At 37.9% G+C, this 13,824-nt stretch overlaps 1 protein-coding gene across 1 annotated transcript in view; it reads left to right on the top strand.

Moving 5' to 3' along the window:
• The first annotated feature begins 315 nt into the window (after positions 1 to 315).
• Positions 316 to 13,824, top strand: part of Casd1 (CAS1 domain containing 1) — a 49,350-nt gene continuing 35,841 nt past the window's right edge. The window contains exons 1-3 of the mRNA XM_074064731.1: positions 316 to 596; positions 6,538 to 6,634; positions 7,130 to 7,250. Coding sequence (XP_073920832.1) covers positions 464 to 596; positions 6,538 to 6,634; positions 7,130 to 7,250 — 351 coding nt within the window. The 5' untranslated portion in view covers positions 316 to 463. The remainder of the gene's footprint in view (positions 597 to 6,537; positions 6,635 to 7,129; positions 7,251 to 13,824) is intronic.

Raw genomic sequence — 13,824 nt, 5'->3', positions numbered from 1 at the left:
GCCAGTCCACCAGGACACAGCCCCAGGGCACCCACCAGGCCAGTCTGGCACCCCTGGCTCCTGCCCCGCACGGCCCATGTCTGCACCGCTGCCCGCCGTCGCCCGTGACCCGGTGACCCTGGAGGCCCGGCCGAGGCCGCTGACCCCGGAGCCTGGACCCCCGTCGCAGGCGCAGCCGCTGTTACTGCAGGAGGCTAGAGAGGAGGAGGAAGGGGAGGAGACAGGCGTCCAGGGCGCCCGGGGGGCTGGCACGGCGGAGCAGCGGCGGCGGGGCTGGGGCGAGGCCGAGCCCGGGCCGGGGGAGGCCGGAGGCCCGGCCGGGGCCGCGGGGCCCGAGTCCGCAGCGGGCAGCGGGGGCTGGTGGCAGCTCCTCGCTTGGCTGCGGTGGCGGCCGCCCCAGTGCTGCCCCTGTGCGGCGCCCCTTCCCCGCGCCGCCGCGCACTGTTGTCATGGAGGAACCAAGATGGCGGCTCTGGCCTACAACCTGGGCAAGCGGGAGATCAACCACTACTTCAGCGTGAGGAGCGCCAAGGTGCTGGCGCTGGTGGCCGTGCTGCTGCTCGCGGCGTGCCACCTCGCCTCCCGCCGCTACCGAGGTGAGCAGACGGTCCTTGTGCTCGGACGGACAGACGGATGGTCGGGGAGGCGGCGACACGGCCGCCGGAGGCCGGCCTCCCCCCCCTCCCGCCCCCCGCGCGACACACGCCCCACGCCCCACGCGACGCGGCCTGCGTGGGCCCCACCTGTCCCGGGCGTCCCACGGCCAGGGTGCGCATGGGCCTGGGTCCCCCCCGACCCCAGGAGCCGCCCGCGCGGTGGTTCCCACCCCCGGGGAACCCCCGGGGTGCAGCTCCCGCGCGGGCCCGGGTTGGGAGGCCGGGCGCGGTGGGGCCGCCCCGCCAAGCGCCTCCTCCATGGCCAGGGTCTGGCTGGCCTCTGCCCTGTCACTGCAGGCCTCGCTGTTGGACAGCGCCAAGGGCCGCCCCATTTTCCTTGGCCACAAGGGCCACTCCCGGCTGAAGATGCCTGTGTCCGAGTGGAGGAAGTGCCACCCAGCCCTGGTGACGCACGTGTGAAGGGTCTGGGCTGCACGCTTTCGGCCAAGTAAAGGCACTGAGGCAGGGTTTGGAAAGAAGTTGTGAGTTGACAGGAGCCGAGGTGGGCAGGGAAAGCAAATGGTGAGCCGTTTCAAAGCAGGCCTGGGCTTTGAGACTGGTGTAAGGCAAAAAGGCAACAGGGCCTTATTTCACAATGAATTACCCGTTAGTAATCAAGGGATATTTACTTGCTCTTGTTGACCCCCCGACGCACACACATAGGCTCCCCCTTTCAAAAGTGCCACTCAGAGGTTGACAGGCAGAGGGAAATTAATAATGATAGGATCTTTTATTTTTGGCTCGTAATATTATCGAAGCCATCATCTGGACAGTTCTTGGTAACTGTGAGATTAATGAGTCAAGACCTAATGTGTAATAGACAGGTGCACATTAACGCTGTGTGCATTCAAGTACACTTTGGCAAAGTAAACTTGGGACTAGAATCTAAGCTATCTTCTAATTCCAGGACATCTTTCAAAGTATAGGGCCTTTGGATCAGTTTTGCCGCTTTGTTTCCACCAACTCTTGAGCATTAAAAATCCTTTACTTTAGTACCATACTGGCTGAAGCGCTTAATATAAATACACTAAGTTGACCTAAAAAGATAGCTCCTTTATATCCTTCTTGCCTTTCTCCTCCAGGCCCCCATAGTTTCACAGCTATGTGACTTGGCAGGGCTTTGGTTCATCTGTAGCTACTCTGAGAGAAACCCAACACTGTGGATGCATTGATTTTTGGTAATTTGGGGAAAATATTTAATTACTATTAATCATTTTATGCTTGTTTGATATGAGATGATGGTAAGCTAATTCAATTATGTGTATGTGATGTTAGTAGAGATAAAATTTACAACTGTAATGCTCTTGTCCTAAAGGTAAAAGATCTAGTTTCTTTTCCTTTTTTGATTGTGCTTGTTACCATATGATAATCTTGGAATACTAATTTTTATATTTAGATTACATATTGCATCTTAGCAAGATCTGTCATCAGTAAGGGAATAGAATGTCAGATGGGACCTTGTGAGTCAGTATAGCAATCTGGGATTGTTTGTAAAGCCTCCTCCAGAAGCGAGTCATCAGTTTCCAAAGGTACTTCAGTGTCTTGAGTGTGAAGCAGTACACCTGGTGTGTGTACTTGCCCAGAGCGAATGTCAAGAACTTGAGCCAGAGTCTGTTTGGGAAAATAAACAGCTCAACAGGAACATTTTAGCCATCCTCATGCTTTGGCAGTGTCAACCCATGTCAGGTGCAGTGCCCTTCACACAAAGATAAGCATACACTTGAATCACATTGTGAATGTTTAGAATAAGAAAGGATCTAATATACTAGATGCTGTATATTACGTGATCTTGGGTGTGTGAGTATGAGTGTGCCTCTTCAAACTGTAGTGAGTTCAGTTTGCATGTTACACCTGTTTAGTATCTATTGCTTTATAAACTACATAAAGTAAAAAGAATTACACACTACAGAAAGTAACGTTTGGCAAGTACTACATGCTAACATTGAGCACTTATTATATCTCAGGCACTGTTAGGTTAAGGGTTTTAAATGTTTTATCTCATTTTGGCTTTACAACCATTCTGTGAAATCTATACAATTACCATATTTCATCTCCCTTCCCCTTTAACATCTCTATAATCAGGATGAGTCTTTAAAACTTTGATTGCATGTCAAAGTTTAATTGGTAACAATTTTTTCTTACTCTGACAATATAATGATGTGTCTAATAATCAGTGGTCTTAGATTCAATGAATTACAGTATTATTTACATTTTAAAGATGAGGCCAGAGAGGTTAAGTAAATTGCCTAAGAATATGCTAGTTGGTGACTGAGCTAGATTCAGGACCCAGTTAGTCAGCTTGGGATATATGGAAGATGAAGTGGGAAAGTACTTCCCAGGGGGGCAGGGTTCAACAATTTAGAAACACTGAATCTTACCAGCTAAGACTTATTTTTCCATCCAAGAAACAATTTTCTAAAAGATGTATATATGTAAAACTTCAAAATCTGGCTGAAGACTACTTTTGGTTACCTGTGGGGTTTTTTTGGGGGGGGGGTTTCCTTATTCTTCCAAAACTCCAAGCTTACAGTCTAAACATTGCTTTTCCCTTTTACACCTCTCACAGATAGGTGCTTTTCTGTCTTCAGTGACCTTCTCTCCTCCTGAAAGAAAGTACATGTTTTCCTCCAGGACCTTGTTCAAATATCTCCATAGAAGTAGGAATTAGGAAGTCAGTTCTGACAAGCAACTTGTACTTATTTATCATGTTGTATTGTAGTAATTGGTATCTGCCTCTTCCACACAGACTGTGAGCTTCCAAGGACATTTTACTCATCTTTAAATCATCTTAGCCTAGCACACAGTAGGGACTCCATAAATACCTATTGGACAAATAGATTTTCAAAGGTTTTATTTCTTCCATTTCTCTCCCTGAATTTGCTGCTTTTGTGAATTAATTGAATTTCATATTCTAATCTCAATTTTAGAAAGTAGAGGTTTTATTGCATTATTATCTCCACATAGTATAATAAAATGACATTTTTAAAAGTAATTACCCTCAACTATATTTTTTCTAAATTTTTTCAATCTTACATTCTTGAATCATGAAATGTCCATTAACAGTGTGATTACAGATTTAAAAAACATCATTTTGGTGACAAGGGGCTAATATCTGTAACCTTAAAGATAATTGCAATCTGGATCAATTTTAATTTTTTTAACTGATAAAGTTAACTTACTTCAAATGTCTTAATTTTTTGAAATTGAATTCCTTTCTGTCACTAAGCATATGAAATGCCATTGCTAAATATTAGTGCATGTTTTGGAGAACAGGAAGCTGAAAGTCTCAGAAGTTAAGTCAAGAAAGGAAGCGCCAAGTCTCTTACTTTTCTTTCTTTGACTGCTGGAAAGAGCCTGATCTATATATTATATATTACCTGTGAAGAGTCATTTCTAGCTCGTTTAAAGAAAAATTTAAGTGGTGTTTTTTTTAAAGCATAGAATAAAATATAAAGTGCGAATTTTAGGCAAAGCATTCTATACACCATATTGTAAGCTTTATGATCTGGTATTTTCCTGGTTAATTAAGGAAGAAACACACAGTGGTGGTAGGATGACTCCAGACAATGTCCAGAGGCATTCTGTTCAAAGGAAAATATAAGTTATAATTTATGAAGGACACTAGATGTTTTCTTTAGTTGTTGCATTTTGGTTTTCAGTTTCTTTTCTGTTTGTTTGCTTGCTTATTTTGTTTGCTCTTAATTATCCTTCTATTACTGAAAAAAATCATGCATAAAAATTCCAGGCTATAATCTGACAGGCTAGAAGGCTTATACTTAAGATAACAGAATAAAGAAGATATTCATTCATCTAGGTTATTTTAATATTAGAGATAGCTGAAGTAGATAATTCTTTAGTTGCTTTTTAAAAAATTGTGTTCCTAGCTTGATTTATCTGACCACTTGGCATCTTTCACCTCACATTGGTTGCATTAAATAACTATCAGATTTATACTAGACAATTTAAAATAACACCTGTTTTTTTTTTCTTTTGTCTTTGGTACATTTGGAAAGGATAAAATGTGCCAGTAGGTATTTACACATATGTACATAATAAGACTGTGGTAAATTGCCTTAATTTTAACATCTAGATTTACATTTAGGATTCAGACCTGAAAAATATTTCCTTTCTAAGAAAAGAGAACTTGTTTTAAACTATAAAGTGGAGTTTTTCCTTCTAGATGAGGACAATTTCAATTTTAACTAGATTAAAATAGTACTTATTACTACTGTTATTTTGATTTTGCTGACAGATGTAAAAAAGCTATTCTGACCTTTTCATTTGTTTAGTTAGCAGTTCTTTTATTTCTCTAACAATTCTTTATATTAGATTATCAAAATAATTCGTATAATTTCTGTCTTCCAACTGGATCTTGATATGACATAAAAACTATTAATTTTAAATATAAGGTTTCTAAAATACTTTGCATTATGAAATATATTAAGAACAAGTCAACATCAACTAGCATTCACTAGTAAATTTAAGATTTATTTCCCTTGAAAGTCCAGTTATCTCTGAAATACTGTTTGAAGAATCTTCTGGCTAGTGACCACTTCAAATCTCTTTTGCTATAGAATTTTTAAAATATGGTTTCAGCACAGTAGAACCGTTTTCCATAAGCAGATCTCCTAAGAAACAAGGTGTATGCAGTGTTACCTGGTGAGAAAAGACTGGTTATGACACTTCCATAGCCCATGTACTGTGTAACGAACGTATAACCCAGGCGCTGAGGAGTGATCAAAGAGTGTTTCTCTTAAAGTTCTATTAAAATCAAAACGTAAATGATCAAATTGGAGAGGAGGGGGGACCAAAAGGCAGGAAAACTCCATGGAATTAATACCTAGTTTTTGTGACTCATAATTTTCTTAAAAACAGATGTGTTTCTAGCTTATAAGTTGGTTTAAAAGATGTGTCTAAACAGGTAGAAATGCAGTAAATATGGAATTTTCATCCTGACTGTAAATATTTACTAGAACTTTAATCAGGTTTTACTAAAGACCATTTATAAAAGAATGCTGCAAGGAATGCTGTTTTTAGGAAAATAATTGTGTTGCTTATCCTTGGTTATTTATGTAGCTTAATTTTGTTTTTTACAACTAGAATTAGTTTTTAATAATTGGAAATAATTAAGAACTGATTATACTTTATTTTAGAACCAGCTTATTAAAAATCTTTGAAATAAAAAAACTGCTCAGGCTACCTGTATAACTATAAAATGTAACCATTGGCATCCTGTATTCCTTGTACAGTTTTCCACTAACAAGACAGAGTATTAGTTTCACTTTTCCTTGTTCTTCAGTATTCATCTTATCAGACTCCTTAGCCTGACTTGAAGTAATTGTAAAACAAATTTAGCTTGCTATTGACTATAAGAAGCTGCTGATTAAATTGAATTTATATCTTTATTATACCCCTACAATTAATCTAAACATCACATTTTCACTTATCCATTTGCCATATCTGAGTTTTTTAATGCCTCCAAACTCTACTTTCTCATCCATTTGATTGTGTATATTTAGCTAACGTACAGTAAAATGGCCAAAGGATGTAGAATGATTTCCAGTTTACGTGGGACAGAAGATTTCCTATCTATGAACCTTTCTCTTTAAAGTTAGGTTTCCAGATATGCATATATATATTTTTTCAAGAGGCTACATATACATATTCAAGAGGATATATACATCTACTATAGAGCTGTTTATCCTCGTGAGTATTAATGTATTCATAGTCACCATGCTTCTCCTGTGTGGTTTATGTACACCTGGAAGGTATAGACAAGCATAGAAAACTGTGTACTTTGTTCTCAAAGATCTTAAATGAGATCAGGATAGCCAACATATATAAACTAATGTTAATAACACATGGTGTTTACTGTTAACAGGCAATGATTCATGTGAATACCTTCTCTCAAGTGGCAGATTTCTTGGTGAAAAAGTTTGGCAGCCTCACAGTTGTATGATGCATAAGTACAAAATCAGGTAAGATTTCTTCTTTTTATTGCTTGTTTTCTTTCCTAGCCTGGGTCTAAATATCTAGTGGAGAGATAGTGGTGAAGCAGAGTACAATACTTTCCCTTCGTATGAGGCATAGAGACTTCCTGATTGAAGGTAGTCTGGTTGCAAATGAAAACTTCTGCTTTAGAGAAAGAGCTTTGGCCAAGTGGCTTTATCTTGGTAAGTGATAACAAGGACTCTTTACAAGTTGGATACCTACCTGACTGAGTTGTTCTAAGATAATGGTTATAAGCAGTTAATACAGTTAAAATACTTCTTCAACAATGAATGGGGCTGTTGTTGAGAATTATTTGGTAATAAGTATAGGACTGATGAGTTAAACAAACCTGGCCATCCAGTTATAAAGCAACATGATTGGATATGTAATAGTCTTGTATATCTTCTCTCATAGCCGTGTGCTTTGAAATGCCAATATGTTGATCTTACTTATTTTAACTAATGTTTCTTTGTTGATTTCAGTGAAGCAAAGAACTGCCTTGTAGATAAACACATTGCATTTATTGGAGATTCCAGAATTCGTCAATTGTTTTATTCTTTTGTGAAAATAATTAATCCCCAGTTCAAAGAAGAGGGAAATAAGGTAAAACTCATTTAGTCCCTTCTCTTGGGTGTTGTTTTGGATGTTAACCAATTAGATAGTGTTAGAAGGAATTATGAAAGTTTTACTTTGATTTTTGGGAAAGTTGAGGAGAAGATAGGGATGATTGTAATGGAGCACATAAGCAATAGAAGAGGAGGGTAAGGTAGGATCAAGCTTTTTGTTATTTTAAATATTTATGTTCAGGAATAAAAAATTCTTACCATGGGAAAAACTTTAAAAATATTCCTTAGAAGACAAGGAGAAAAAAAATGCCCCTTACCCTCCTGTTAAAATCTTGCCACATTTCTTTTCAGTCTCTTTAAAAAATAGATTTGTAATCTTTTAGCATATGCAGTTTATACCTTGCTTATCCCCACTGTTTAGCATAATTCACCATATTATTAAATAATCAACTCAGGTATTTTCTTAATGGCAGTATATTGAGTGGATATAGTGTAATTTTATGTAATCTTCCCTATTCACATTTTTTTTAGTTTTCTAATTTTTTTGCAGTCAGAAAAGGACATTTCTATTTATTTCTTTGCATGAAAACTTTGCTTTTTAAATTCTTTCTCGGGTAGAATTTCTACAATGCAAATATTGGGTTAAAGAATATAAACATTAAAAAGTACTGGTTATATTCCCACATTGTTTCAATTTGTATTCTAATTAGCAGTACATGTTGGCACTTAATTTTCTGCAGCCTTTCTTGTACTGGGTGATCATGCTATAAATTAAAACAATAATTTTTTGTTATTCTGATGCAAAGTTTCTCATTTTAAAAATATACTTTTCTTTGAAAACCAACAGGAGTTAATATTTTTCTATGCATTAATTAGCTAACGATTTTCTGATGACTTATCATATCCTTCTATTTACACATTTACATGATCTACCTTCTAATCCCTGTCTGCAAACAGCGTATGATTAAAAGTGGGGACTGATAAGGGGAAAAGTGGAGAACAAGAGAGTTACTTGGAGGAAGACTAGCTCATGAAAGTACAGGGAAAATCTGCTTCTCCATACCAGGTTGCCCCGTGGTAAGGAGCTAAAATTAGGGCCTGTACACCAAAGAAGCTATTCACATAGTGATGATAGTGGGTCTCAAGTCCTTATGAACTGTTTCTTATCAGAGTCATGAAAGACAATGAAGTCAGCTCTTTATGTATTTTATATTTGTAAATGTATTTTCCATTAGTATTTATACACACAAAATTATGCAGAAGAATTACAATAATTTAATGACATGAAATTATCAAAATGTAAAGAAAAATTTTTCATAAACTTTTTTTTTTTATTCATATGTGCATACAGTGTTTGGGTCATTTCTCCCCCCTTCCTCCACCCCCTTCCCTTACCCCTCCCCCCACCCCTCCCTCTCCCACCACCCCCTCCCCTACCCAGCAGAAACTATTTTGCCCTTATCTCTAATTTTGTTGAAGAGAGAGTATAAGCAATAATAGGAAGGAACAAGGGTTTTTGCTGGTTGAGATAAGGATAGCTATACAGGGAGTTGACTCGCATTGATTTCCTGTGCATGTGTGTTACCTTCTAGGTTAATTCTTCTTGATCTAAAATTTTCTCTAGTTCCTGGTCCCCTTCTCCTGTTGGCCTCAGTTGCTTTTAAGGTATCTGCTTTAGTTTCTCTGCATTGAGGGCAACAAATGTGACCTAGTTTTTTAGGTGTCTTACCTATCCTCATACCTCTCTTGTGTGCTCTCACTTTATCATGTGATCAAAGTCCAATCCCCTTGTTGTGTTTGCCCTTGATCTAATGTCTGAAAATGAGGGAGAACATACAATTTTTGATCTTTTGGGGCAGGCTAAACTCACTCAGAATGATGTTCTCCAATTCCATCCACTTACCAGTGAATGATAGCATTTAGTTCTTCTTCATGGCTGCATAAAATTCCATTGTGTATAAAGACCACATTTTCTTAATCCATTCGTCAGTAGTGGGGCATCTTGGCTGTTTCCATAACTTGGCTATTGTGAGTAGTGCTGTAATAAACATGGGCATACAGGTGCCTCTGGAGTAACCTGTGTCAGTCTTTTGGGTATATCCCCAAGAGTGGTATTGCTGGATCATATGGCAGATCTATGTTTAGATTTTTAAGAAGCCTCCAAATTTTTTTCCAGAGTGGTTGTACTAGTTTACATTCCCACCAGCAGTGTAAGAGGGTTCCTTTTTCCCCACATCCTTCTGGTGTTGCTAATGATGTCTATTCTGACGGGGGTGAGGTGGAATCTTAGTGTGGTTTTAATTTGCATTTCCTTTATTGCTAGAGATAGTGAGCATTTTTTCATGTGTTTTTTGGCCATTTGAATTTCTTCTTTTGAGAAAGTTCTGTTTAGTTCACTTGTCCATTTCTTTATTGGTTCATTAATTTAGGGAGAATTTAGTTTTTTAAGTTCCTATATATTTTGGTTATCAGTCCTTTGTCTGATGTGTAGCTGGCAAATATTTTCTCCCACTCTGTGGGTGTTCTCTTCAGTTTAGAGACCATTTCTTTTGTTGAGCAGAAGCTTTTTAGTTTCATGAAGTTCTTTTTATCTATGCTGTCTCTTAGTTGCTGTGCTGCTGGGGTTCCATTGAGAAAGTTCTTACCTATGCCTATTAATTCCAGAGTATTTCCCACTCTTTCCTGTACCAACTTTAGAGGTTGTGGTCTGATATTAAGATCCTTGATCCATTTTGAGTTAATCTTGGTATAGGGTGATATACATGGATCTAGTTTCAGTTTTTTGCAGATTGCTAACCAGTTTTCCCAGCAGTTTTTGTTGAAGAGGCTGTCTTTTCTCCATCATATATTTTTAGCGCCTTTGTCAAAGACAAGTTGGTTATAGTTGTGTGGCTTCATATCTGGGTCCTCTGTTCTGTTCCACTGGTCTTCATGTCTGTTTTTGTGCCAGTACCATGATGTTTTTAATCATTATTGCTTTGTAATATAGTTTGAAGTCAGGTATTGTGATGCTTCCAGCATTGTTCTTTTGACTGAGTATTGCCTTGGCTATTCGTGGCCTCTTATGATTCCATATAAATTTAACGGTAGAGTTTTCAATCTCTTTAATGAATGTCATTAGAATTTTGATGGGAATTGCATTAAACATGTAGATTACTTGGGAGTATTGACATTTTTACTATGTTGATTCTACCAATCCATGGAGCATGGGAGATCTGTCCACTTTCTATAATCTTCCTCAATCTCTTTCCTCAGAAGTTTATACTTTTCCTTGTAGAGGTTGTTCACATCCTTTGTTAGGTTTGTACCTAGGTATTTGTTTTTTTTTTTTTTTTTTTGAGGCTATTGTAAATGGAATTGTTTTCATACATTCTTTCTCAGTTTGTTCATTATTAGTGTATAGAAATGCTAATGATTTTTCCTATGTCGATTTTATATCCTGCTACCTTGCTATAGCTATTGATGGTGTCTAGGAGCTTTTGAGTAGAGTTTTTTGGGTCTTTAAGGTATAGGATCATGTCGTCTGCAAATAGGGATATTTTGAGTTTCTTTACCTATTTGTATTCCTTTTATTCCTTCTTTTTGCCTAATTGCTCTGGCTAGGAATTCTAGTGCTATGTTGAATAGGAGAAGAGATAGTGGGCATCCTTGTCTCGTTCCTGATTTTAGAGGGAATGGTTTCGGTTTTCTCCGTTAAGTATAATGCTGGCTATAGGTTTGTCATATATAGCTTTTGTAATGTTGAGGTACTTTCCTTCTATTCCTAGTTTTCTTAGAGCTTTTATCATGAAATGGTGTTGGATCTTATTAAAGGCTTTTTCTGCATCTATTGAGATGATCAAGTGGTCTTTGTCTTTGCTTCTGTTAATGTGGTTTATTACGTTTATTGATTTTCATATGTTGAACCACCCCTGCATTCCTGGGATGAAGCCTACTTGGTCGTGGTGAATGATCTTTTTGATGTGTTGTTGAATTCGGTTTGCCATTATTTTATTGAGGATTTTTGCATCAATATTCATTAAGGAGATTGGCCTATAGTTCTCCTTTTTGGAGGTGGCTTTGCTTGGTTTTGGGATAAGTATAATACTGGCTTCATAAAATGTGTTAGGCAGTTTTCATTCCCTTTCTGTTTCGTTGAACAGTTTAAGGAGGGTTGGTGTCAGTTCTTCTTTAAAGGTCTGATAGAATTCAGCAGAGAATCCATCGGGTCCTGGACTTTTCTTTTTGGGGAGACTCTTGATTGCTGCTTCAATTTCATTTTGTGTTATAGATCTATTCAGTTTATTAATATCTTCTTGGTTCAGTTTTGGATGAAACTAGATGTATCTAGAAATCTGTCCATTTCTTTAAGATTTTCGAATTTATTTGAATATAGGTTCTCAAAGTAGTCTCTGATGATTTCCTGGACTTCCATGGTGTTTGTTGTTATCTCCCCTTTTGCATTCCTGATTCTACTAATTTGGGTTTTTTCTCTCCTCATTTTAGTCAGGTTTGCCAGGGATCTGTCGATCTTGTTTATTTTTTCAAAGAACCAACTTTTTGTTTCATTAATTCTCTGTATGGTTTTTTTGGTTTCTATTTCATTGATTTCAGCTCTTATTTTTATTATTTCTCTCCTTCTGTTTGTTTAAGGATTTGCTTGTTCTTGTTTTTCTAGGAATTTGAGATACATCATTAGGTCATTGATTTGGGATCTTTCAGTTTTTTTAATATATGCACTCATGGCTATAAACTTTCCTCTCAGTACTTCCTTTGCTGTGTCCCATAGGTTCCGGTAGGTTGTGTTTTCATTTTCATTGACTTCCAGGTACTTTTTAATTTCCTCTTTTATTTCATCAGTGACCCATTTTTCATTAAGCCATGTGTTATTCAGTTTCCAGCTGTTTGCATGTTTTTTGTTTTTACTTTTGTTGTTGAGTTCTAGTTTTTTTGCATTGTGATCAGATAGAATGTATGGTATAATTTCTATTTTCTTATATTTGCTGAGGCTTGCTTTGTGCCCTAGGATATGATCTGTTTTGGAGAAGGTTCCATGGGCTGTTGAGAAGAATGTATATTGTGTAGATTTTGGCTGAAATGTTCTGTAGACATCAAGTAGGTCCATTTGATCTATTGTATATTTTAGATCTAGGATTTCTTTATTGATTTTTTGTTTGGATGACCTATCTATTGATGATAATGGGGTATCAAAATCTCCCATGACCATTGTGTTAGAGTTAATACATGCTTTTAGGTCCTTCAGGGTATGTTTGATGAAATTGGGTGCATTGACATTGGGTGCATATAGGTTGATAATTGTTATTTCCTTTTGGTCTATTTCCCCTTTTATTAGTTTGGAATGTCCTTTATCTCGCTTGATCAGTGTAGGTTTGAAGTCTACTTTGTCAGAGATACGTATTGCTAGTCCTGCCTGTTTTCGGGGGCCATTGGCTGGTAAATCTTTCAGCCTTTCATCCTAAGCCTGTGCTTATTCTTTCGGTGAGATGGGTCTCCTGTAAACAAAAATTGTTGGATCTTCCTTTTTAATCCTGGGGTTGAAGTTATTTTCATTCAGTGCCTGGAAGATTTCACCCCAAGCTCTTCTTGCTTTTAATGTTTCTGTTGAGAAGTCTGCTGTGATTTTGATGTGTTTTCCTTTGTATGTTACTTGTTTTTTGTCTTACAGCCTTCAATATTCTTTCCCTAGTTTCTGAACTTGTTGTTTTAATGGTGGTATGCCATGGGGTAATTCTGTTTTGATCTGGTCTGTTTGGTGTTCTGGAGGCCTCTTGCATCTGTATGGAAATATCTTTCTCTAGATTTGGGAAATTTTCTGTTATTATTTTGTTGAAAATATTATGCATTCCCTTTGCTTGCACCTCTTCTCCTTCCTCAATGCCCTTGATTCTCAGGTTTGGTCTTTTGATGGAGTCAGTGAGTTCTTGCATTTCCTTTTCACAGGTCTTAAGTTATTTAACTAATAATTCTTTGGTTTTTCCTTTAATTACCATTTCATCTTCAAGTTCTGAGATTCTGTCTTCTGTTTGTTCTATTCTGCTGGATTGGCCTTCCGTTTTGTTTTGCAATTCTGTTTCGTTCTTTTTTCTGAGGTTTTCCATATCCTCTTTAATATTGTCTATTTTTGTCCTGAGTTCATTTATCTCTTTATTAATCATGTTCTTTGTTTCACTTTGGTGTTTATACAGTTCTTCTATGATTCCTTTTATTTCTTCTTTTGCTTTTTCAAATTCTCTATTTTTGTTGTCTTGGAATTTCTTGAGTGTCTCCTGTACATTTTGGTTGACCATATCCAGTAACATCTCTATAAAATTCTCATTGAGTACCTGTAGTATTTCTTCTTTTTGATTATTCTTGTGGGCTTCATTGGGTTCTTTATCATAGTTTATCTTCATTTTGTTGGAGTCTGGGTCTGAGTATCTTTTCTTCATTTCCCTCTGGTTCCTGTACTAATTTTTTGCTGTGGGGAAACTGGTTTCCCTGCTTTTTATGTCTTCCCGTCATTGTCTTTGGTGTTGTTACTGTCCCTGTACTGTGTGCAATTAAGTATTTTCTAGCTTGTAATAATAACGCCTGTGATATTTAGAATGGAAGGGTGAGAGGAGATGGAAAGC

This window comes from Castor canadensis, chromosome 2 (genome assembly GCF_047511655.1).
Source record: "Castor canadensis chromosome 2, mCasCan1.hap1v2, whole genome shotgun sequence".
Lineage (NCBI taxonomy): Eukaryota > Metazoa > Chordata > Mammalia > Rodentia > Castoridae > Castor > Castor canadensis.
This window is presented reverse-complemented; position numbering and strand designations above follow the sequence as displayed.